Raw genomic sequence first — 25,346 nt, 5'->3', positions numbered from 1 at the left:
TCAGACTGTATCATCGATTCCAGCGCTATAGAACCGACATCGGGGATGAACACAGCAAGTTATGACTATGTCGGCCAAGTATGATACGGCCAACGCATTGGTCGAATTCAGATGAAAGCTGTCACTCGCCACGGCGTGATGGATTCCCGTGATCCGTGACAGCGTGAAAAACGCGCCTCGTTGGCGCCGTTAGCGCGCCTGTTCTCGCGCGGGTTCTCTACTACGTGTGTACTCGCTCATGGCACCATGGACCTGGATGTCATTTTTTGGTGGCGCTGCAAGGTAATTATCACCTTGTAGGCTGTAATCTCGCGGCACGTTGATACCGCTCATTATACGTCTACAAATTGGCCTATACAAGCGCGTTCTCACCTTTGCATGGGTGGGGAGATCACAAACTTGCAGGTCCTCGTCGGTCCGCATTCTTTTACGCTTCTCTTATTAATCTACTTCTTGTTTGTGTTTGATGACCGCACACTGACGGGTAAATGCCTCCCGCATCGTTTATTCTCCATTGTCGTACGTGTTTTCTGCATTACTTATGTACCTCTCTTGTACTACTAGTGTGCAATCCAGAGCCGGCGATGAGTCTTGTCCACAGTTGCGAATACGCAGCATTAGGATTTTCATTGTTTATGTGTCAGGACTACCGGAATCGTCAGCCACCTTCCGGGAAACTCGGCGGCCACAGTATTGCTTATATATGTAACGTATGGAATAAAGTGATCGAACGGCAGCGTCGACCTCGTTGCTTGCAGATCGGAGACAACGTTCCTCAGATAAAGGCGGCCGACGACGCAAAATTATCAAAATAAACCGTTTTGATCGGCACCGATGCCATCAACGTGTCAGGCGAAGAAAGCCGGAGGTTTCGACCTCCCACTGGAACAAGGATCAGATCGATGTAGCATTCGATCACAGCTCCGCTAAGACTCGGATCTGGTAAGTAATTATGAACAAATGAATTGTGTATGTGCAAAACCGACTTGGCCGTGCGTACCCAGACTGTGTTGTAGATACATTCAAGACGGAACTATTAATACTATACAATCTTCGTTTCTATATGTTACTTTACTTCCGCTCTATTACTTACCTTTATACGCCAACTCCGCTGCGTACCATTAGAGACGCCAGCGCGTCGACTTCCCTCAGTCCCCAATTACCATATCCCGGACTGAGGTACGTTCGTTATCACCTATATACACTCGTACTGACACGTACACAGACACTCTTATTATAGATACTTACCTTAGTCCCCGATTACCATATCCTGGACTGAGACACTCATTATTATAGAGTGAACAGATATAAGACGCGCAGAGGAGCGAATTCACTTCTACGTTGCAGATACTAAGCGGAGGCACTGAATCTGAGATGAATTCCGAATGCGAGCGTAAGCCTACCGCGACGAAGTTGAGGACTGGAGTTTCGATGAATTGCCACTGCCGTTCAAGCACGCGCACAACGAAGATATGGGAACTCTCAGCCCAAGAGCTATCGCATTCATGACGTCCTAACTAAACAACCAATTACCCTAGATACAATAAAAGTACATATACACAAACGTTCGCCACATTACCCATCATGTTAGTTTAGTTGAGCTCATCCAAAACCATCCCATCGCGCTTGAGGAAATGGAGGAGGAAACCTCCAACCTTGCTGACGTCGCTGCCAACGGTCTTCCAGTTGACTGCTTCGCTGCCCGCTGCCGGTGCTGCACGCGCTTCGAGAACGTCCTCTCGCTTCCGGAGGCCACTGAGCAGACCCTTGCCAAAGTTCTCGAAACCGCTCTCGACGCTCTTCCAGTTGATCGCCTCGGAACCGTCGACCGGCGCATTGCGGGCCATGAGCTCGAGCTCAAATTCGCGCGCAAGGAGAGGATCCTCGCGCTTGAGGAAGTGGAGGAGAACGCTGCCGACCTTTCCAACATCCGAGCCAACGGTGTTCCAGTTCACGGCTTCGCTACCCGTAGGGGGCGCCGCGCGGGCCATCAGTTCGTCCTCGAATGCACGAGCTAGAACAGGGTCCTCGCGCTTGAGGAAGTGTAGTAGAACGCCGCCAACTTTGCCGACGTCGGAGCCAACAGTCTTCCAGTTGACCGCCTCGCTACCTGCTGCGGGCGCATCCTCGCGCTTCCGGAGGCCACTGAGCAAGCCCTTGCCAAAGTTCTCGAAGCCGCTCTCGACGCTCTTCCAGTTGATCGCCTCGCTGCCGTCAGCAGGAGCGTTGCGGGACATGAGCTCGAGCTCGAATTCGCGCGCGAGGAGAGGATCCTCGCGCTTGAGGAAATGGAGGAGGAAGCCTCCAACCTTGCTGACGTCACTGCCAACGGTCTTCCAGTTCACGGCTTCGCTACCCGTAGGAGGTGCCGCGCGGGCCACGAGTTCGTCTTCGAATTCGCGTGCAAGGAGCGGATCCTCGCGCTTGAGGAAATGGAGGAGGAAGCCTCCAACCTTGCTGACGTCGCTGCCAACGGTCTTCCAGTTGACTGCTTCGCTACCAGCTGCGGGTGCTGCACGTGCCTCGAGAACATCCTCGCGCTTCCGGAGGCCACTAAGCAGGCCCTTGCCGAAGTTCTCGACACCGCTCTCAACGCTCTTCCAGTTGATTGCCTCGCTGCCGTCAGCAGGGGCGTTGCGGGCCATGAGCTCGAGCTCAAATTCGCGCGCAAGAAGAGGGTCCTCGCGCTTGAGGAAGTGGAGGAGGACACTGCCGACTTTTCCGACGTCCGAGCCAACAGTATTCCAGTTCACAGCTTCGCTACCCGTGGGGGGTGTCGCGCGAGCCATGAGCTCGTCCTCGAATGCGCGAGCAAGGACAGGGTCCTCGCGCTTGAGGAAGTGCAGCAGAACACCGCCGACCTTTCCGACATCGGAGCCGACAGTCTTCCAGTTGACTCCTTCACTTCCCGCTGCGGGCGCATCCTCGCGCTTCCTGAGACCGCTGAGCAGGCCTTTTCCAAAGTTCTCGAAGCCGCTCTCGACGCTTTTCCAGTTGATCGCCTCAGAACCGTCGGCGGAAACAGCAGTGCTAGATTACACCAGCGATAAGCATTTCTCAGCGCACAAAGAAGGGATAGCTTACGTGGCCACGGGACGAGCGAGACAAGGAACAGCGGAGATGGCAGCGATGATGAGAGGAGCAGCGATGTAGGAACGCATGATGATTCGATGAGATATGATGTGAGTGTGTCGTAAAAAGAGTGTTCAGAGGGTACAAGAGAGTATAAGAGGCTGTCGTTAGAGTCGAACGGAGGTCGTAAAGATGAGATGCGATATAGAATAAAACAAGCAAGGCTAGTGGACGTTTCAGCTCAGGAAGCAGCGAAAAACATGACTAGATGAACTTACTAGCCGGTACCTGTACTTGGAAGTCTTGAGCTCGAATGAACGAAGGCTGAGAGCTGGGGGACAGTAGCGGAGAGGGGGATCCTTAAATACTTTAGAAGTCCTATGTTAAGCGCGGGTAGCACGCAGATATTCCCCAGATGTGAATTGACTGTCATCGCCCATGTCACCGTTGAGCGTTGCGTGACATTACGGTACTTCCCACATGTGTTGTTGGAGAAAAATGATGGGCCCTTTCGAGTAAAGCTATGGGAACCGCATCTCTCCCATCCGCCATCCGAGGTCAGCGCCACAAGCTCTGCTTGGTATTCTCGGCACTCTCGTAGCAGTTCAGGTCGAAGAGCTGCCCGAGAAGTTGTGCTCAAGTGGGATCCGGGGACGAGAACGCTGGGCGGCAATGATGAACAGCGGGCGCACAACCGAACACGAGTGTGATGGGACCAGAGGCCATTGCAGAGCCACTGGTCGCCCGATGCAGGAACAGGCGACCGGTACCCGAGCTGTCGTCGGTTGGCTGTACGCATCATTTAGAATCCCGGGATAAAAAAACCAGGCTAATTTTAAAATACACCAACAGATCCAGACACGGGGATGAACTCACCTGCTTAACGCCCACGCTTCGATGGTACCAGCTCTTGAATTCATCCCTTCTCACGATGGCTACAAGCATCAAGATGGATGCCGTAGCAGTGAACAGTGGACTTGAATATCTTGAACTTTACTACTGATTAGTTAGATGCTAACAAATCAGATTCGCCAGGGTTAGGGGAGGGAGACATACCGTTTAGAACAGCGATCATAAATCTGTCGCGGGGTTGCACAGCAACCAGGTGCACATCGAGTCTTGAAAGGAGGAGCGCTGTAAGATTGATCGATGCAAATTTACACGGATTTCTCAAGGCCGCTCAGAACACAGCCTCGAGACGGAGGACGCTCGCAGTGCAGGAGGACATATGCGTCCGATGCGAGCAGCGAACGAATCGATTTGACATGGAGCTTTATCCAGGAAAACGGCTTGCAGGAGAGCGGCGCGCTGCTACTTGGAGCGATCGTGGGAACTCAAGTTCAGCGTGCGATCTCGCCGTTCGAGGCTGCCACATGATATGTTCCCTGAGTTGCACACGATTGTCAATCACGTAGGAGTTGAACCATCGTCTGGTGGAACTGTCACTTGAGGCTGGCACAGGATTTCTCGCACGAAATCCGGACAATTTCGGGTGATTTACCACGACCGTAGCACGAGGTTAGGACAATATTCGATGAAGATCACCCTAGAATCATACGCAGACTACTGTAGGAGCCACACCTGGACAGCCTACGCTGAAGCTCCCAAGCTTTCAAGTTTGAACTTCAGTTGATGCGCGCCCCGAGAAACGTACCGCCTCTCCGGACACCGTCACGCAACACCGCAGACTATCGTAGGATAACTAAGCTGAAACGACAGGACAGCGAGGTTCCGCGCGCCTCCGCTCTGGATGCGGCCTCACTTCATCGGAGCCGCACATTAGGCGAGTCACTTTGCGTATGACTTGGTAGAAGAAGGGCGAGGAGGCGCGACGGTTGGCGCGCTGACCATTGGCGCTTACTGATAAAATATTGATACTAGCGTATGTCCCACAAGATCTATTTCATTGAGCAATAGTTATCCTCTTGGATTATGCACGCCGACATTGGTCTAGTGGACGATGAGTATAACAAAAACAAACATATGCTACTAGTACATACAGAGAGCAGTCATGGTGGAACAAAGAAAAATCATCTCCCGCGCGATCATTGGATCAGATCGGACGAACACCGGGGACCGGGCCGAGGCTAGCGGAAAGCCAAACTTAGCTCGCCAGATACGGTGGCACGGCCTCTGAAATTAGATCGATTTTCAAGCTCGTCTACATACATACAGTACTACTCATTGCCCATGTGGAATTTCAGGTAGACCGGTTCAACTTATCTCTTTCGGCGATCTTTGTAGCACTGGACCATGTACTATAGTCAACAACATAGTCGTATCCGTTTAAAGTGCTTATGTCAGGACCGATGATATTCAATTTTTTATACAAAAAGGCCATCCAATACGTGAGTACCCGAGTACAAAGGTTTTGCGGCGAGCAAGTAATTAGTGTAAACCAATCAAGCTCCCGGGATGTCGTGAGACCATTGCCAGCATCTCCTTCGATTCTCACCAAGTCTCGCATTCGGTATCATTTATCGCATCAGTTTTGAAGACCGCGTATCCTCGCTCACAAGGCCGAATTAAAGAAGCACTCAATCACGCACTAGAGATTAGAGAACTCTCAGCCTGAGCTCCGCATTCATTACGTTCGACTACACGGCTAATTCTACATACACATGATCCAAATATCACCCTGTAACAAGATATCGTAGCCACAATACCCTCCATCATACTCTAGTCAAGCTCGTCCATCGCCATGCCGTCGCGGAGGAAGTGGGAGGCAACCGTGCTGCCGACCTTGCCAACGTCGTAGCCGATCGTGTTCCAGTTCACCGCCTCGCTACCAGTCGGAGCAGCGCGGGCCATGAGCTCGTCTTCGACGGCGCGCGCAAGGAGAGGATCTTCGCGGATGAAGTGGAGGAGGAAACTCCCAGCCTTCCCGACGTCCTGGCCGACCTGCTGCGCGCTGATCGCTTCGCTGCCGGCTGCAGGGGCTGCACGGCCCATGATCATGTGGGGGTGTTTCTCCCGCTCTTGAGGGGTGGAAGGGCGGCGCTCGGGAATATGGTCTTCACGGAGGAAGTGGGCCGCAACGCTGCCGACCTTGCCAACATCGTATCCGACCGTATTCCAGTTGATCGCTTCGCTGCCCGCTGCCGGCGCTGCACGCGCCTCAAGAACATCCTCACGCTTCCTGAGGCCACTGAGCAAGCCCTTGCCGAAGTTCTCGACGCCGCTCTCGACGCTCTTCCAGTTGATAGCTTCGGAGCCTGTGGGCTCCTCGCGCTTGAGACTGCTGATGACGCCCTGGCCGAACTGTCCAACGTCGTGTTCGACGCTCTTCCAGTTGATCGCCTCGCTGGCATCACCGGCGTTCTCGCGAAGGAAGTGGAGGAGCACACTACCAACTTTCCCGACGTCCTGACCGACCTGCTGTGCGCTGATCGCCTCACTGCCAGCTGCAGGGGCTGCGCGGCCCATGATGTAGCGGTCCTGCTCTTCCAACTTTTGAAAGGGGTTCTCGCGGCGCCTGAGACCGTCGATAACGCCTTGGCCGAACTGCCCAGCGTCATGCTCGACGCTCTTCCAGTTGATAGCTTCAGAACCTGTGGGCTCCGCGCGCCTGAGACCACTGATGACGCCCTGGCCGAACTGTCCAACATCGTGCTCGACATTCTTCCAGTTGATCGCCTCGCTGGCATCGCCAGCGTCGTCGCGGAGGAAGTGGAGGAGCACGCTGCCAACTTTCCCGACGTCCTGGCCGACCTGCTGTGCGCTGATCGCCTCACTGCCAGTTGCAGGGACGGCACGGTCCATGATGTAGTGGTGGTTCTCTTCCCACCCTTGAAGAGTGGAAGCGCGGCGCCGGAGACCGTCGATGACGCCCTGGCCGAACTGCCCAGCGTCATGCTCGACGCTCTTCCAGTTGATAGCTTCGGAACCTGTGGGTTCCTCGCGCTTGAGACTGCTGATGACACCCTGGCCGAACTGTCCAACGTCGTGCTCGACGTTCTTCCAATTAATCGCCTCGGAACCTGTGGGTTCCTCGCGCCTGAGGTTGGGGGCGTAGATGCTGTGGCCGAGCGGTCTAGCTTCGTCCCCGAGTTGCTTCCAGTTGATCGCCTCGCTGGCATCACCGGCGTCGTCGCGGAGGAAGTGGAGGAGTACGCTGCCAACCTTGCCGACATCCTGGCCGACCTGCTGCGCGCTGATCGCCTCGCTGCCAGTCGTAGGGGCTGCACGGCGAAGGAAGTGAGAGGCGACGCTGCCGACTTTGCCGACGTCGTAGCCGACGGTGTTCCAGTTAATCGCTTCGCTGCCTTCAGCAGTAGGAGCGGGGCTGTCAAAAAGTCGAGTTGAGCTCGTGAGGAATAAATTAGTGTGGCGCAAGACATACCTGGCGATAGGGCGAGCAAGAGACGGAGCCGCAGAGAGAGCAGCAATGACGATAGGAGCAGCGACGTAGGAACGCATGATGAGAGTAATAAAGATAATTGAAAAGGTTCGTAAGGCGGCGATTAGAGTGCAAGGAGCGTGGTCGTAAAAATTCGATAGTCGAACGGAATTCGTGAAGATGAATGCGAATAAGAAAAAATAAGCAAGGCTGTAGAATTGGTTGTCAGCGGATGAATCGCAAGGAAAGCGACATTGAGACTTACTAGCCAGTACCTGTACTTGGAAGTCTTGAGCTCGAAAACGAAGGCTGAGAGAGCTGAAGAACTGCAGCATAAACCTGTGGGCTTTTATATGCATTGCACCCCTTGGCACTACCTCTTCTGACAGCGGAGTGGCCATCACCAGTAGCACCACAGCGGTAATCCACGCATCAGGTCCGCTGTCAGCGCACCTCGAGTCGAGACAATCGGTAGCATTTCCCGTTGTCGTTACAGTGAACGATGGTACAGCGCTTGCTCTCGTGCATGTGGCGGTTGGTTGGCAGTGATGCGACGAAGATCCGACCAGGTCGCGCTAGAATTTTTCAATGCCCTCAGCGTGTGACGGCGTTCCATACTTATCCGCAGAGGCAATGTTGACAGCGTTGGTGCCGACGAGAGCTTGCGAGAGGTTAGTTGCCCCGTGACGAAACCCACCACAGCCACAGATTGATCCGCTTCAGCATCCGATTGCCTCCAAGTGGGCGTCAACTCAACAATTCGGGTAACTCACGGATATGATTAAGATACACGAGATGCCGATCGAATGCCTATGCAGGCACCGAGGGGGTTTGCGAGTACGACTTTCCCCATGTCGCGTACCAGCTGCAGTCCGCAGAAAGGCTGGCTGCATAGCGTCTTGAGAGCGTTTGCTCGACTGGATGAATCTCGGCGACCATCAGTCATCTGTCAACGTCAAGTTTCCTCGCAGTGCACTGATCTCTCACGGAGGTTAGAGTGGACAGCTGCTGGCACCGACGACGGGGAGCCGTCCGGCGCTTGCTCAGCACTCCCCCTACTTTGGAATGAGCGGTCTACGAAGGCGGCTAAGAATATTAAACAATCATCCAGTCACTGTTCTGACAGAGATGCACCGCGTGCGAGCGTGATGGTGGCAATGCATCTTAGCCAGGATGATGATGCACGGCGAGAAAAAATGGGTTAACAGTTAATCAGTATGGCGTTACGAGAATTGTCTTGCTGTATTTTAGCAACAACCATGAACACAGGTTCAAGGTGCCAATACACTCAATGTGACACCATTCACCCCAAATGGCACTTTCAAGACAGCATCTACTTCAAGTTACGTCGGGGTGAAAGACATTGTGGTCGCACGCACCAGGAAACATGGCGTCGGCTCATGCCAAGGCGTTCTTGGTCTCAGTTCAGGCGTCATGCTGTTGCTGTGTGCAAAGTCCGCCGCTCTACCGGCTATGCGCGCTCTCATCAGGTCTAGTTGAACATTAGTGCATCGGTCCGCATCGCATGACACTTGGCGTAGCGGAGTGCGAACTGCCACATGCAGCAGAAGTTTGCGGGCCCGTGCAGTAGCGGTTAGTCAGTCGCGGACTGCCAGGCAGTGCGTTCAAAAAGGCGGCGAGACAGAAACTGTCGCCAAAGTACCACCGTCAAGAGGGAGATGCACGTTGTTCTCACAGTCGACCTTGACAACCGCAGCAGCAGATGCGGATCGTCTAGACCAAGGAAAGAACTTCTGAAACTATGCGGGACCTCTAGTTCGAGGCCGACACGCACGACTCTAGTACACAAGATCCTGTTGGACACGTGTGGATCTCCTGTAGCTCACAACGATGCGATAGTAAAGCGTCCGCGGATATCAGTTACGGATTGAATATCTCGGACCAAAATCCCATACTGATCATTCATCGTCACAAGCTCCTAGGTCTAATACCTTCCGTTTCCACCTGTTTCCTTTGCATCGGTCCATATCCTGTGGTGTTAAATCAGAGGAAAGATGCGCGCGAAACCAACATGGCAACGTGGGCTGAGTCCAATCCATCAAGAAAACGATTCCCCTTCAAGAATGTCTGAGATCACCTGAGATTTCCAGAGCACACCAATTTGGTCGAAGTGACCGACCGCCCGCATTCTTGTAAGACTAATACTTGCTACCGTCTCAGTGAGGAGCTGGACGAGCTGGGGCGTCGTTTCCGTCTTACTGAACGTTTTCTGTCACTCTGCATGTATGATATGAAGTATTAAGTGGTAAATAAATTAAGAAAGAATCAAGAACAACCCAACAAGTCCGCCTTATTAGGCGCCCATATTTCCAATTACATAGGCAATTGGTTTTGTCTGTTCGAAAGTGCCATAGGTTAGGGTTAGTTGCTGCGGCATGCTTCTTCAGGCTTGAGATAATGCTCGCTGAACTCTAATAAAAGAGGGAAGGGTGCGGTCAGTGAAACTTTATCGCGTTGATGTGGGCCTCAGATGGTTACATGCCAGATCAGTCGGCTGCCCACGTAGCGCGCATGACATTCGGCTCCAAGGCTCACAAGCCGTCCGTGAACCATATCTTTCAGCTAGAGATGTCGAGCGCATCACGTACCTCAGTAAGTTCTACATGTTACGTGGGGATTGCGAAGTCCATCAGCATTGTCACAAATAATGCATGTGTCTCATTCTCGCTTAGGTCCGTCTGATCCTTAGTTCTTGTGACCGCCTGATATCGTGGCGTACGCATGGATAGCATCACGATACTGAGCGACGCAAGAGAACACAACATGATAACAACGACGATTGGAGCAGTTTTGACATGAGAGCGACCGAAAGGGAAGCTGTACCCCAACACCCATCGTTAAGGTCCATGGTTGGGTTGGCAGCACGATAGGGAAACAGAATTCGAAAAATTGAAGGTCAGTTGTCCGATACATCGCTGAATGCTGTCGAGACCTAGTGTCCGTCTAAGCATGAACAATGCAATAGAAAGGAAGCGAGAGATAACGTTGGAACTCAAGCTAGTGCATCGCCTGAGAGAAGAAGCGGCTAAGGAAGGCGTAGCTAAGGACTCACGAGCAGCAATGGAAATCTTCTTGATAAAACGAATCCAGTATCACTCTCCAATAACATACGTACAGCCTTCCTTTCCGATCCACACCTCGTGAACCTTGTCTGCCGGGACATCAATACGCGCGCCAGGTCCAAATGTCTCTTTCTTGGTCGGATCATCTTGCGGATACCTGACCGTAAGCTCACCGGACAGGATAAGGTGCGTCGTCAACCCAGAGTGGGAGTGTGGATTATAGTGATAGTTTCTGCAGCTGGGATCTAAGGATGCACGGAGGAGATACGAAGACATGTAATGGACTCACGGACTATCGGTCCATGTGTATACATGCGGAAAACCCCAGGAGCGAACTTGTATCTCTGCATCTCTGCGTGTGAGAGATGACATCGCAAGGTCTAGCTCAGCAAGATGAATTCAATGATATATAGGAATGGCTGAAAGAAATGAGGTATCTGAAGTATGGAGCCCCGCGCATCGGAACCGTGGGAATACGAGTGCTTATCAGATAAGATAACTTTGGCGAGACACCAGCTGCACAAAATTGAAATTATCTCCAGCAGATTTATAACATTCACATCAAATTCGCATGACACAAAGCCGTAAGTATGTATGCTCCACGTAGAACGTCCTATAGGCCGACCGCCGACTGAAGAGACGTGAAATCCGGGGTACCGAGTCCAGTGACCTATGCGTAGAGATATCAATTCAGCGAACTCTACGTTTTTTGCGTATGTTCACTCACAGGATCCCACCCCGTCGTAGCGGAGAAGCCGTTTGTATTGCAGCCAGGGTTGTCTCCCGAGGTGATGTCGTTGAGAGCTGACAACCCAGTCGAATACAAGAACGGATTCAACCAGCCGAGCGTCGGCTTCCCCGCAGCGACCAGCTGGTCGTTCAGTAGGGCAATGACGCTAGCGAAGGTTGGCGTCGAGCAACTAGTACCGCTGAGAGTGTAAAAATTGCCATTGAGAGAAATAAAGAAATCCACTCCTTGCGCGGAGACGTCAGGGAAACCTCGGCCCGAGGCATTGTAGAGACCGGAGTTAGTGCTCCCGAGCTGCGACAAGTAAGAAGAAACCGCGGACGACTGGAAAGAAGGAGTGCCCCAATAATTGGAGAAGCCTCCCGACGAAAACGAAGCCGCAGTTTCGGGTGTGTAGCTTTGGGTAGCGCCTACTGAAGTCACACTGAGGTGCTGATGATTATGTGTTATGGCAGCATACGCAGAAAACTTACTAAGGGCAGCCTGAGGGAAACGAAGGGACGAAATCTGTACAGTTCTCGCTGACCGCGCCTGAGACTCCACCGTCTCCGGATGAAAACAAGACAGATACCCCGCGGGCGCCTAGCTGAGCGTAAGCATTGCATAAGTTGCTATTCAAATGATATCAGATGCTGAAGGGGGGCAGAAGAGGAGACGTACTTGGCTACATTGATAGATACATATTCTTCGTTTGAGCTATAGCTCGTCGTTATCACCGAAGGCAGGGTATCATTACCGAGGATGTAGTTTGCCGTATCCAAGAACCCGAAGACACCGTCCGAATCGTCCTCGCCGACTGAAAGAAACACAACAGGGACATTAGTGGCCACTCCAACAGTGTATTGGGTATCAAGATCCTGAGAGAGAATAGAACGTTAGGATAGGCTTTTAAAACCGTACTCGCTCAACTTACGGCTTCGTAGCCGGCATCGGCTGGAGTTTGATCGTTGATACCGCCGTCGAGCTCTTCTACTGTAAAAGTCGTGGAAGATGGGATGCATGGGCGCTCCCAGTATAGAAAAGTCTTTTTTGACAGGACATAAGCACAATCCAATTGAAAACTTAGAACATACCTCCAAGTCAGATTGGTTAGCATACTCGTCGTCATAACCAGTGACAGTTATATAATTCGACGACTGAGTGGCGGCGGTCCTCGGGATATTGTATATTGCCTCCAGACATCCGGGGTCAACGTAAGTATCTGGACAATCACCGGCCGGATCGCCAGCCGAAGTGAAGTTCTTGAATTCCTTCACACCGGTGTAAGGAACAGCTTGTATAGGTAACTTGGCACTCGGTGGTGTGAATCTAAGAGGGCTATCAGCGCATCCATATGATCAATAGGACAATTTCGACTGACGTGGTCGTCGGATGCACGAGGTCTAAGTGCCCTTTTAGATCAGAGGGAATGGAATAAGACAGAGTCCGGATACTCTGTGCACCACTCGGTAGATGTGTAAATACGGAGAATTGGGTGTCAAATAGCGCGTTGGCCTGTTCGACAGGCACTGAGATGGAAAGCCAGTCTCCAGCAGGTGAAATAGTCCTTGAGGTAATACCGTTCTCATTCAACCACTCGTTAACAGCAGTCACCGACTCTGGTTTTGGAGCGACAAATTTCTCGACCTGCAATCATTATCAGGAAGTGCTCGATTTTTCGAGGAAGTAGATAACGTACCTCGGTTTTTGAGAGAAATTCGCCATAATGCGGACTAGACGGGGTGCTGACATCGTACAATGTTTCAATCAAACCGGAGGGATCGTTCTGCACTAAAGCAAGACGCAGATCAAGTACGGTACTAGGAGATGCAGGGCCGTCCAGACTGAACCCAGAGGGTGCCGATGCCCTGACTTCATGTAGCTGGAGAGCTCGTGACGTCGGCTTGCTGGCGACAAGAGTGGCAAGGGAAACCAACAACAACCCAGTGCGAATCATCTGTCTGCGGATGCGATGAGGGGGGAATGATGTCGTGCTACTTCAGGGCAGCAGAGAAGGGGTTTTTATGTGGCTGGACCGCACACCATACGGATGAAACATGGCACAATGTCAACAACATTACGAACATAGAGCCCAAGCTCGGATTCATGTGAAAGTCTGGTCGAAATCGCTTACCCATACATCGCAGCTGTTCAAAAGTCGGGATGTAGTGATATCCGGACAGGGAATTGTCGGAACGATACCATATTCCAAATTTTTTGGATGTGCTTCTGCGTAAAGTCAACCCACCATCATTATGGAATATGTAGTATGAGTAGAGTAAGATGTGGAACGACGTCCAGACCGACCGTTCTGATGCTATGCATTCGCTTGGGCCATCGCATCCTATTGAACTGGCAATCCGATGGCCTCCTTGCGTAATCTTCGGTGTCCCATCTTACTAGTGCCAGGGTAAAAGTGCTCTTATGTGGAAGAGAGCCATGTGGAACCTTGCTTACAACGATACCAATTCCAACGATTGGAAGCGGTGCGTAGAAGAGCACGAGCCGTGCAGAATGAGCGATCCCCATTTGCGACACGTATACCCTGGGCCATGCAGCTAGAGCAACTCTTGATGAATAACATGCGTCTTGGCGGAGCTCATCTGATTTTGACCGCGGGTTTGCTCAATCGCAGGGTCAAACCGGCATCAGAGAACACACGGCATGCGTGCCGAAGCGCTCAATGGTTACTCAGGCCGAAGCTCCGTATTAACACTTGCCTGGTACTTAGCCGGCCAGTAAGTATGGATGCTCGGTACCGATACGGATGTAACAGGGGAGAGCAGGGAATGCAATTTCTCGGATGTTGTCGGGAGATCTGGGACTGCGTGCTGTGTCCCTTGCCGTTCCGATGAGCTACAGTCCGGTGGACAATCTAGCTTTCATAAAAGAGATCATCAGAGCATGGTAATCATTACGACTTGAGAAACGAAAATCGCATGCTCCTGCATGGTCTGGTCCCTAGATGTGAAAGACCGACACGTCTTAGCACGAGACAGGTTCCTCGACTGGCCGCGTAATTCTCTCAGTCCCGAGTCCGACAACCAGCCCAGAAATGGGCGGATATCTACTTTCGTTGGCCATAGAGAACAACTGAGATTGAACACTCACGCATTGCAGTGCCACTTCACCCAACCGGAACTCTCTACAGGCGATGTCTCATCAGAGCTCCTAGGTCTGTAGTTCCGGCAGTGGGAGCTAGTGACAAGAAAGCCTCTTATATCTGGCAAGTTGAACGTCGTATTGCCCGAAAGTTCAGGGTTTAATTACGAACAGTGAATCGTAGCACAAGAAGCATAAGCGTTCCGACTTCGTTGTCATTGCAATTGTGCGAGTGGGCGTTAAAGACGAAGTAGTACCGGCGCCAACTTGTAGGCAGCGAGCGCTTGAAACTGCCCTTACAGCACGTCTGGGTACGAGACCATCCAGTAGTATCATTTATGATGCCACCATGGGGGCAAGCTACAGACGAACCAACTAATCCTCACGACGCCATACTAACCACTAGCGGTACCAGAGGGGGCATTTCACAGCGCACACGATCTTTATTAAACTCGCGCAGTACAGTAAATGATTACCATGTTCAGATTCGTGCAAAATTGACTAAACTACAAACAAGAGAAGTCAAACCCCTAACGCGGATAAGAGAGCATCGAAGTTCGGAGTCCCAAGCCCAGTAACCTGCAGTCGATACATAAACGTAAGCAAACCGCGAACGATAATCACTAAGACTACTCACAGGGTCCCAGCCAGTTGTCGCAGGGAAGCCGTTGGTGCCACATCCCGGGTTGTCGCCTGTTGTGATGTCATTGAGTGCGGACGCCGCTGTCGAGTACAACAACGGATTGAGCCAACCAAGCGTGGACTTGCCCGCGGCGAGCAGGCGGTCATTGAGGAGGGCTACGACGGCCGCAAATGTCGGCGAAGAACAACTCGTGCCGTTTACGTTCCAAGACTCCGTATCAGCGATGAAGACGAAGTTGATCCCCTGTGCGGAGACGTCCGGAAACCCGCGACCGGACGCATTATACAAGCCGGCGTTTGTATCGCCAAGGTCGGAGAGATATCCAGAGACAGCAGAGGACTGGAAAGAGGGCACACCCCAGTAGTTGGAGAAACCACCAGACGAGAAATACGCGGCAGTTTCGGGATTGGCGCCTGTCGTCGCGCCGACGGATGTTACGCTGCATAAGATCGGTCGTTAGAACATAGCTGCAAAGCAAGATCTTGGGGAGACAAGGACTACTCACTAAGGGCAGGTGGCTGGGAATGATGGCTCGAAATATGTGCAGGAATCGTCGGTTTGCGTTCCTGTGACACCCCCGTCGCCGGATGAAAACAGCACAGTCGTCCCAAGAGCGCTGAGTTGCGCGTACGTGTTGCACAAATTGCTGGGTGGAAGGATTGTATCGATTGAGAGAAGTTTCATGGATAAAGTGTACTCACTAGGCTACAGCCAAACCTACATCATCTTCATCCGTACCATAGCTAGTGGTGATGACAGTGGGAGGCTCGTCCTGAGTCAGGAAGAAATTGGCGCTGTCCCAGAAGCCGAAAACACCGTCCGTTATATCACTGCCAACAGATAAGAACTCGATTGGGACGCCGGTAGCGATACCAGCTGTGTACTGCGTATCAAGGTTCTAAAACAGGCCGTGAGCAATCGCAACAGAGTGGCTTAGTCTAAGACAGAAATACAGCGTACAGCCTCGAAACCAGCCCAGCCCGGATCCTGGTCATTTATCCCACCATCGATGGTGTAAACAGGAAATGTGGAATTTTCCGAGACATCGGGACGGAATTCTTGCAAGAATTGCTACTCCCAGCGTCAGCGGCATGGTCGTCGTAAAGCGCGCAAGAACGTACAGCGAGATCTGCTTCGTTTGCCCACTCTTCCCCATACCCAGTGACACCAATCAGGTTGGATGACTGAGTTGCAGGAGTGGTGGGAATGCCGTAGAGAGTCTGTAAGCATGCCGGGTCAACTTGCTCCTCGCAAGCTGATGGTTCAGCGTCAGTAGACCGCCTTCGGACACCGGTAGACCCAATGCGTTGAGCGGTCACCGAGGACTTCGCGGGCGGCACAACAAAGCTGTTCCAAGCAACATGGTGAATGTGAGTGAAAATCAGACGCTGTGCGTGAATATTCCGTACGTCACAGTGGGGTGAACCAACTCTACATGTCCCTTCAAATACGAAGGTATCGAATACGAGAGTGTGCGAGTGATCTTTTTACCACTTGCGTTGTGCGTAAAGATGGAGAAGTTTGCGCCAAAAAGGTTATTCGCCTGGCCGACAAGCATGGAGAACGCGAGCCAATCCCCAGCCGAATTGATGGTTGTGGCATTGATATTGTTCTCAGTAAACCACGCATTCACGGTGTCAATAGTCTGCGAGGATGGCGCCACAAACTGCTCCACCTAATTTCGTGGTTGTGAGTCACGACAACACTGGGGAATGACAGGGCTCACTTCAGCCTTGGACAGGTGTTGACCGTAGTTGGGGCTGGAAGGCATGCTAATGTCCTCTAACGTGGCTAATAGCCCGTTCATGTCGTTTTGCACAAGAGCCATACGCAGGCTAAGTAGCTCCTCATCGGGTGCGGGCCCATCGAGACTGAAACCTTTGGGCACGCTTCCTCTTGATTCATGAACCTGAAGATTACGAGCCAGCGGCTTGCCTGTCGCTAGGAGCGAGAATAAAGAACACAGCAGGCCAACAGCAAGCATCTCTTCAGCTGAAGTGGCTTTAAGACGGAGGTGACAAAGCCAATGCCTTCAACGCTGCCTTTTATACGTTTCGTGCAAACCGATGCATAGAGAACAGCGTCTTACTCAGTGAAAAGCTGCAAGGGAACATACGGAACGACTGCCAGCGCGGTTGTGCAACTTGGCACCTTGAAACATGTGCATAAACATCTCGTAAGTGCATTCTGCCTATTGTTTACCCCATGTAGAATCCTTATGAGGTGATTTCGCTCACAGACATTCTGGACGGCACTGATGGTGAATACTTGGAACATATGCGTAAGCCGACCGGGAAACTTCCAATCCCTGAGAGACAGGATTGGGCACGAGTAAATGTTTGATCTCTGATGCGAGAAAGCCAGCAACTGCCAAGAAGATCGCGTCACCGGAGCCGGTAGTGTTCTGCATCGGATAATTAAGAGCACATTGCGCATGGGTATGGCTGCAATTGCATAAGCGGGAGCTATGCGGAAATCAGAAGATGCTTGCTTCAAACGGAATGAGACATACGGTTCGAGGAGCGCCACGGTTTGCACACACGAGGAACAAAATGAGCTATGCCGACCAGACCCGACTATGCGAAAGAGAATATGCGCCTCAGCGGTACACATATAGTTACTCTTGACGATTTGCCCCGACGCATTGCCCGCAGGCCTGCTACGCTCGGTAAAGCTGGAGCGGATAGAAAGACGACCCGGCCCTGCTTCTTCAGGGGCTTCTCTCTTTGCTTCCATAGTCAGCTGAGAAACGGAGCGCATCGGAGAACAGAACTCTAAGCAGAGAACTAAACAAGGTCATGTTGACGGTCGTCGGCAGATGGACGAAAGACTTGAAGCAAGAGAGGCTTGCAATTGGCCTCGAGCGCGACCTAGCGCGACAAGGAAGGGTAATAAACGTGACATAACGCATCTTTGCAACGTGTCACGCCCATGTCACACATGATCCGGTCACACTCCAACTTGCTGGATTTAATCAACGTCTGCTCGCACCGTCTCATGAATACGCATTCCTGAAGAATGCACTCAAACTGGATTTCATCAGGAGTGCGAATGCAAGAGAGCAGAGCGCCCCAAGGTTCGAGTTACGACGAGTATCGGAAGTGAGCGGGTAAGCACGTTCTTCTCCCAGTCTTGAAGCTGCAAGTGGCTTTGCTCGCCGTGTTCTCCACATAACCAAGCCACATCAACAAACTATCCCAGGTGTTCAATATCCTGCCCATTGTTCCTGTCTCGTGCAACTTGTTACGAGCTGGTTTGCCCATAGCCCTAGTGCCGTGTCACTCTACGTCTCTGTTGGCTTCCTCATGAGAATGTGCATCGGCTTGGACTCTTTCCATCTCACCTGAAGTTCCCTCAAAGAGCGAAACTTCACTGCCCCATAACGGCCACTCCGCGCAACCAATCAGTCATCTACTATAGCGCAGCGACATCCCAAACCTGATTATGTATGAGCGGGTGCCCGGGCAGCTTCGCGCTTCAAAATTCTGTTTTCACGACTACTGATCCGGCAATGCTGCGATGCTACTTTCGTGAGCCCCCGCTTATCGATACGAGTTGCACGCATGGTCACTCGGTGGGAGCCCTGGTATAGCCTTATCTGCCAGTCCTCTGTTCTACTGGTATGACTGCCAGGTTGTCTTGTCTGGCCTTTCTTTCTACAAGTTTGAGGGTGGCAACTTCTGACATACGAAGGGCATTCTGTCATTCGCCTTCTTTGATCCTGCCGAGCATGGATTTCGTGGCACGTCCTGGATGTCATGGGTGTGTAGCAATCTTCTTCATACCAAAGGGGATTTTAAATACTAAAATACATTGAGCTTTGGAGTAAAGGACGATGTAAATCATGCCGCCGTGATAATCCGTGAGTAACAAACATACAGTATGCATGAGTATTCAATCTACAGCACGCACACGTCAATAGAGCGACAAGCCTTCGACTAGCTTCATTCACCATACTACTAATGTTTCATCTACCATAAACGTCAGATTGTCGATGTCCGGTACGCATATACTCTGAGAGCAGTACCTCATTTGTTATCAACCTGGCATTCGTCGTGTCGGCGTACTGAGAACACTAAAAGCTTCCCATGGTCTATTTTGAAGCTCACCGTGAGGCTAGGCTTGGCACGCACATATAAATCACTAAGTTGCGGTGGTCCGGGTGTCAGTGGAACGGGCTCTGCCTCTGAGTGACCAAGTCTTATCGACATGTTCCTCAAGGGCTTTGTTCTTCTGTCCTTATCGATATGCATTTGGGGCACGCCTCTCTCGCGCAGCCTAGAGGTGCATGAGTCTCGCGACACTATCCCAGAAGGCTTCACTCTCACGGGACCTGCCTCTCCTGACACTGTGCTGGACCTTCAGTTAGCTCTCGTGAGCAGCGATCCCGACGGGCTCATCGAGAAGCTGTACGATGTGATCACCCTATCTAGCGCGAATTATGGCCAGTACCTTTCGACAGATGAGGTGCGTAGTAACTTGGTAATGTAGGAATGTCGATTGCAGTGCTGAACCAAGCACATAGTCAAACTATTTCTTGGCCCCAACCCAAGAGTCAATGACGGCCGTCAACGAGTGGCTCGCAGAGAATGGCATCACTTCGACTACAATCGGTTCTGTGGGCAATTGGCTGTCGATCTCCATCCCTGTCAGCCAGGCGAACGCGATATTCGATGCAGACTTTTCCGTCTTCACATATGAGAGCAGCGGCGCGGAGAGCATTCGAACCCTCTCGTATTCTATACCGTCGAGTTTAAAGGACCACCTGGACCTGGTTCATCCCACCGTCACGTACGCTAAACTGGCGTGACATCAGGCTTCCCTCGGTGCTGATCCAGTTTATGCAGGTTTGTCCCTCCGAGGACTCAACTCCCCTTCAACACTGTCAAACTTGCCACAGTGCCGAGTCCCGCGGCCACGCCTTCAGCGTGCGATAACGGCTATGTTGACCCAGCTTGTTTGCAGTCTCTCTACTCGATTCCGACAACACCCGCGACAGAGACGTCGAACTATCTTGTTGTCGCTGGGTACGATGACCAGTACCCGAGTGCCTCTGACTTGGAGGTGGGGTGCCTGATTTCCGAGACGAGCATTCCATTGATGCAGTCCGCGTAGCTATTCCTGCAATACTTCAGGATGGACATTTCGGACACTACCACCTACAAAGTGATCGAGATTAGTGGTGGAGAATACAATCCAAACGACCCTGGCGTTGAGGCGGTGTGTCTTCGGAATCACAGCACTTTGATATCATCTACTTACGTTGTCGTAGGATTTAGACACACAGTACACAATAGGGCTTGCCACGGATGTCCCGGTCACATTTGCTTCCGTGGGCGAGAGCGCCGACGACGGCACGGGCGGGTTTTTGCTCACAGCCCAGTACTTCATCAACTCGGATACTTACCCGTCCGTGATGACCACCAGTTACGGTACCAACGAGAACGAGATTTCTTCCAAAGTAGCAAAGTGAGTAGTCTGTCCCAGGCTGAGTATTCTGCTGATGATCTGAATATATAGCAACCTCTGCAATACATATGCTGCGCTCGGAACGCGGGGGATTTCCGTTTTGTTTGCATCCGGGGATGGTGGGGTGTCAGGTTCCCAGTCTGCGTCCTGCACGGATTTCGTTGTTACGTTCCCCTCCGGATGTCCCTAGTGCGTGGACTTTCCACTAGCTGGCTTGATTCGCAGCTGACTGCAAAATGTCGTAGTCTCACCTCTGTCGGTGCGACTGAAGATTTTAGCCCGGGGACTGCAGCATCTTTCTCTGCGGGCGGGTTTTCCAACTACTTCAGTCGTCCTTCGTATCAGAACTCTGCGGTCGAGACCTACCTGGAATACCTCGGCAATACCTATTCGGGGTTATACAACGCCTCTGGTCGTGGATACCCAGACGTCTCTGCACAGGGCGTCGATTTCGTTAATTTGTGTCTATCTACCATACTGGAATGTAGAGTTGAGATGTTTCAGCCGCTATTCGTGTAAAGTCTGTGGCAGCCACCACGTGATAGGCACGTGGGGACGGCTGCGCGTTTCAGTGGTGTTTGCCGCTGTGGGCGCGGCCCACGTCCCGAGTCCTTATTTGAACCGTCCTGGCTCCGCGCTGCCTGACCGAGCTCGAGCTGGCCAGCAGTGCAGGCCATTCACGGTAAGCAAGCAATGACCAACATCCTCTCTCGCAAGCCCCACCCCCACCAGCGCACCGTCCTCTCTTCCCTTTCCTCCAATACCCCCCGCCCATGTTCCCCACTCCGCCAGAACGCACGGTTCACGGCAAAGAAAGCATCCGCCACCGTCTCCCTCACCAATACGCATGTCTCTCGCGTGAACACCGCTTGTATTCTCCCCTCTCCATCTGGACTTTCGGAGCCTCCCCAACAGAGCTTCATCCCGTTTCCCTCCCCCCCCATCCCGTGCCCTTCCCACCGAGAGGAGGTGGACGAGCTCTCCACGCCGCGCGATGATCAGCAGGTCTCACCTATGGACTGGGAGGCGAACAAAGAGCAGCTGGCACCGCAGACGGCGAACTGGTCCAGTGTCCGGAGACGCACTCCAAGGACCTGTCTCACCGCGCCTCACTGCCACCGCGAGCCCCCTGCGGGATCGACCCAGGCGAATATCCGGCGCGTCTTCAAAGGTGCCCAGCACCGCGCTATGCCCGCGCCCTCGCCTGACAAGGGCACTGTGCCTCTGGAGAGCACCGGGCGCAAGCTCAGCATGAGCTGTGGCTCGCCATACATTCCTCGGAAGCGCGCACGCAAGGCGAAGAAGGTCACGCCAGACATGCAGTTCCTCGCACTCGTCCATCGCAGCATCGCCTGGCACGCTCGGGGTACGCTTGGAGGTGTGCCGGACGACTGCGCGGCACAGGATGTTCTGTTCGCGAAGCGGCTCTGGACGAATCTTGTCGAGCTGGGAGGCAAGCCGGTGCGATTCGAGGATGATGTTGGTCCTCGCAGCTACTTCACCGAATCTCAGGAGAGGACGTGCTTAGAGGCTGACCCAGGTCCCCGCTCACCCACAGACGACACTCGGGTACCCTCTGCTGAGATTCTGGCGATGCCACAGCTCGTTGCGTCCCTCACTCTGCGCTTCCGAGACCGGTCTACGTCGCGCTCACGCTCGCCTCCAACCGCTGACATGCGTGTTCAGACGACTGTACCCCGCGCTTCTTCCCCTCTGGCGAACGTTCTGTTCTCAAGCTCCGATGCGGACCCGTCCGATTACGGACTCTGAAAGACGGCATCATCAGGATGGTGCCCCGATTGACGACAAAACTTATGCCGTACGAACGCATGCAGCGCGTGCACATATGCCTTCATGCCTACGAACACCGGGTGGCCGTGCCATCCACGGACCTTGGACACACATTCCTTATGTCTCGCCATTTCCTCTATATCTCCGAACATATCATCGCCATCATCGTCACCAACATCCACATTAATCCAAACATCATCATCAACCTGCATGTAACCGCGACCACCCCATCATACCACCCGCATAAAACCCCCTGTAGCATTACTATCTCCCGCTGCGGTCATCCTCTGCACGAGGCGCCGCTACGCCGTCTGCTGTATACATGTATCTCCGCCTTTCCTCCCATCGTTCCCTCGTGTGTGATGAGACTGAGCGCGCGTTCGCGTGAAGGGCCGCATCCTGACATGTCTTCTCGTCATGGTGCGAAAGCCGGAGGTCGCACGGCGCACGAGGTCGCGTTGACGCGCGCGTAACACTCACATGATCGTGACACGACGCGTTTGGCGCTGAAGCTTGAAGCGCTGAGATCTGATCAGTACGAGCGGCCTGTGCCCAGTATGGCCAAAAGCCCGCCTGGAAATCATGTTTACCTTGCTGAGGCCGACTCAAGCGGACAGATTCAGGTCATGTCAAGTCGGTGAATAAGCGAGTAAATTCTAACCCATCTTGTTCGATTGTCTTGTGGCGGCCTTCTGAGGCACGGCCAGCTAGAGGTACAAAACTCCTGTTTTAATGCTAGATCATACATGCCCCACGATCGCCTGCGGCTTGTACGGCTCCTCCAGGTACTTGATTTCTTCCGTTGTCAGTTGTACGTCTACTCCCTCTGTTGATTCTTCGTGAACATCTCCGATCAAAGACAGCGGGAGGAAAGCTTACTTATGATGTCTTTCAAGTTGTCCAAACTCGTCGTGCCGACAATAGGCGCGGTGACCCCTGGCTTCGTCAGAGTCCACGCAATGGCGACCTGCGCCATGCTGACGCCCTTCTTCTTTGCGATCTCCTCCACGCTGCGCCCACGATCAGTCTTGCACCGCGCTCTGTCGAGCCACCAGAAACCTCACCGTGCGACGATGTCAGCCGTTCCGGCGCCCTTGTAGTTCTTGAGGAACCTGGTCCCGAGTGGGTGAGTGGGAAGACGGCGTTTCGAGATGGGACGTACCAGTCCGTACTTCCTCGCGTGGATTGCTCGCTCAGAGGCCGGGTCAGCAGTCCCCGTCCGAGAGGGGACCATGGAATGGAGCCAACATTAAATAGCTATTGCCCCCGAAGGTCAGTGCCACGGCTAGCGAATGGCCCAATCGATTACCTTCAAAGTCGGGAACATCTCGCGCTCCTCCTCGCGGTAGATCAAACTGTAGTGGTTTTGCATCGAGATGAACGGCGTGAGGTTGTTCTTGATGGCGTAGTCTGCTTATTGTGGATCCAGGGTAACATCTCACGGCAGTCGCTCTGAGACTCACTCTGCATCGCATGGACTGTAGTAATGCAGGCCCCGTCAGCTTCACAGCAGGCGAGAATAAGTCATGAGGCTTACACTGGTAGGCATAGCAGGAGCTCATGCCGATATAGCGGACGTATCCTGCCTTGACAACGTCGTGCAGCGCTTGCATCTACATATCAACGTTGGAAATGTGAGCAGATTGTCATACAGCCGGATCGTAGTAGCTATATGCACAGTTTCCTCGATAGGCGTGTTATAATCGAACCTATGGCCTGCATACACGAACTTAGCAGACCGTATACATCAGCGAGAACCCTTCTCGCTCACACTGCAACAAATCCACATAGTCTAGCTGTAGCCGCTTCAAGCTGGCTTTGACGGAGTCGAAGATGTGCTGGATGCCCGCATTTAGCGCATTTTGCGGAAACGAGCCGGCCCGATTACCTTGCGGCTGAGCCCGTACTGGTTCACCAGGCCAATCTCGTCAGGCTCCTTGCCCAGCACTTTGATGTTCATGCCATGCTCCGGCGCAACTGCATTAAAGACCTGAGATAGAGGTGTGCATCAGGATACGCATCTTCGCTGGGGTTACGACTCGTAGTGCCTTGGTCATGACAACAATCTCCTCGCGAGGGAGATTGAGCTTCTTGATCGCGTTGCCGAGGATGACTTCGCTGAGACCATTCGAATAGACCTATCGCATACAGTGAGCGCTCGATGCGTTCGCGACCGCAGGCCAATCCACACTGACATTCGCCGTGTCGAAGGTCTGTATGCCGGCCTCGTATCTGCGGCGAGCGGACGAGTGAGTCCCAAGGCATGGTCTCCATCCGGCTTTAGAAAACACATCACCCACGCGTATTTGATGTGCTCAATCGCCGGCTCCTCGCCGATCACCCATTGCTGCCACTGGGGGCTGCCGTACTGCATGGTGCCCAGGATGATCTTCGACACTTTCAAGCCGGAGTTGCCCAGCCGGACTGTCCAAGAGACATTGGGGTCAGCACACGCCCATGCCCTACACAGAAACGGTATCCGGCGCCCACCATAAGGCATGCGTTTCTGGGGAGTGGACATTGTATTTGCGGGCGGGCTGCAGCAGGAGCGGGGACGAATAGTAAGGAGTCAAGACACAAAGTTTGAGAGGAAGACGCGGGACGATGGCGTGCTGATATCTGCGCCGACGGAAGGCCATGTCTCTCTGTTCCGATTGCGAGATGACAAAACATCGCTGGCTGATACCTGTAGCGATACGCCTCAGTGGAGAGCAGCAGGCCGTGAGTGCCATAAAGCTCCATCGCTTCGGCAGAGTCACCCGGCCGATCAAACCTGCGTAATTTAACTCTTATACACAGATCCTATCATATATCGCTCTAAATAAACGGTACTACAGGCCATGTTTTTGCCTTCACTCTCGATGTTCATGCTGAATGCATTAGGATTCTTCGCTTTTGGTGTCATCGTCTCAAGCCTGTGCATAGGTAGTTCTCAAGTGCACATGAGTGGCCCAAGTCTGAGGCCCGGGTGACATTGCCTCTGAAATACAGGAATTTTGCTCTATGAGAGCACAATCTGTAGGGATGCTGCAATGCCGATCATCCCGGTTGCAGGTCACGGTGATGGATGTGTCTGGGGTCAGTCAGTGTCTTGAAGAATTATATCGAGACTTATTGGTA

General features: G+C 52.7%; 7 protein-coding genes across 7 annotated transcripts; 2 read left to right on the top strand and 5 right to left on the bottom strand.

The window, feature by feature from the left end:
- Positions 1–1,592: 1,592 nt before the first annotated feature.
- FIBRA_05149 (uncharacterized protein) lies at positions 1,593–3,161 on the bottom strand (the record flags this gene model as incomplete). Its single annotated transcript, XM_012326925.1, has 2 exons — positions 1,593–3,030; positions 3,085–3,161. The coding sequence occupies 2 exons, from the start codon at positions 3,159–3,161 to the stop codon at positions 1,593–1,595; spliced, it is 1,515 nt and encodes a 504-aa protein (XP_012182315.1).
- Positions 3,162–5,751: 2,590 nt separating this feature from the next.
- FIBRA_05148 (uncharacterized protein) lies at positions 5,752–7,491 on the bottom strand (the record flags this gene model as incomplete). The annotated part of the gene is made up of 2 exons (XM_012326924.1): positions 5,752–7,357; positions 7,415–7,491. The coding sequence occupies 2 exons, from the start codon at positions 7,489–7,491 to the stop codon at positions 5,752–5,754; spliced, it is 1,683 nt and encodes a 560-aa protein (XP_012182314.1).
- A 3,616-nt stretch (positions 7,492–11,107) lies between these two features.
- On the bottom strand, positions 11,108–13,178 carry FIBRA_05147 (uncharacterized protein; the record flags this gene model as incomplete). Its single annotated transcript, XM_012326923.1, has 8 exons — positions 11,108–11,164; positions 11,222–11,666; positions 11,716–11,853; positions 11,903–12,099; positions 12,156–12,266; positions 12,316–12,550; positions 12,603–12,868; positions 12,921–13,178. The coding sequence occupies 8 exons, from the start codon at positions 13,176–13,178 to the stop codon at positions 11,108–11,110; spliced, it is 1,707 nt and encodes a 568-aa protein (XP_012182313.1).
- A 1,667-nt stretch (positions 13,179–14,845) lies between these two features.
- On the bottom strand, positions 14,846–17,702 carry FIBRA_05146 (uncharacterized protein; the record flags this gene model as incomplete). The annotated part of the gene is made up of 10 exons (XM_012326922.1): positions 14,846–14,902; positions 14,961–15,405; positions 15,472–15,612; positions 15,668–15,864; positions 15,927–16,037; positions 16,088–16,313; positions 16,376–16,641; positions 16,693–16,907; positions 17,208–17,410; positions 17,479–17,702. 10 exons carry the CDS (start codon positions 17,700–17,702, stop codon positions 14,846–14,848), a joined length of 2,085 nt encoding a protein of 694 aa, XP_012182312.1.
- A 1,473-nt stretch (positions 17,703–19,175) lies between these two features.
- Positions 19,176–20,954, top strand: FIBRA_05145 (uncharacterized protein; the record flags this gene model as incomplete). The annotated part of the gene is made up of 7 exons (XM_012326921.1): positions 19,176–19,433; positions 19,492–19,757; positions 19,814–20,030; positions 20,082–20,186; positions 20,239–20,435; positions 20,487–20,624; positions 20,681–20,954. 7 exons carry the CDS (start codon positions 19,176–19,178, stop codon positions 20,952–20,954), a joined length of 1,455 nt encoding a protein of 484 aa, XP_012182311.1.
- A 174-nt stretch (positions 20,955–21,128) lies between these two features.
- Positions 21,129–22,205, top strand: FIBRA_05144 (uncharacterized protein; the record flags this gene model as incomplete). The annotated part of the gene is made up of 1 exon (XM_012326920.1): positions 21,129–22,205. One exon carries the CDS (start codon positions 21,129–21,131, stop codon positions 22,203–22,205), a length of 1,077 nt encoding a protein of 358 aa, XP_012182310.1.
- A 761-nt stretch (positions 22,206–22,966) lies between these two features.
- On the bottom strand, positions 22,967–24,747 carry FIBRA_05143 (uncharacterized protein; the record flags this gene model as incomplete). The annotated part of the gene is made up of 14 exons (XM_012326919.1): positions 22,967–23,052; positions 23,106–23,236; positions 23,291–23,338; positions 23,389–23,483; positions 23,536–23,636; positions 23,690–23,704; positions 23,764–23,839; positions 23,905–23,942; positions 23,998–24,064; positions 24,115–24,216; positions 24,263–24,364; positions 24,422–24,458; positions 24,527–24,650; positions 24,717–24,747. 14 exons carry the CDS (start codon positions 24,745–24,747, stop codon positions 22,967–22,969), a joined length of 1,053 nt encoding a protein of 350 aa, XP_012182309.1.
- Positions 24,748–25,346: the final 599 nt, after the last annotated feature.

The sequence above is a fragment of the Fibroporia radiculosa genome (genome assembly GCF_000313525.1).
Source record: "Fibroporia radiculosa TFFH 294 genomic supercontigs, scaffold3774, whole genome shotgun sequence".
Taxonomy (NCBI): Eukaryota; Fungi; Basidiomycota; class Agaricomycetes; order Polyporales; family Fibroporiaceae; genus Fibroporia; species Fibroporia radiculosa.
This window is presented reverse-complemented; position numbering and strand designations above follow the sequence as displayed.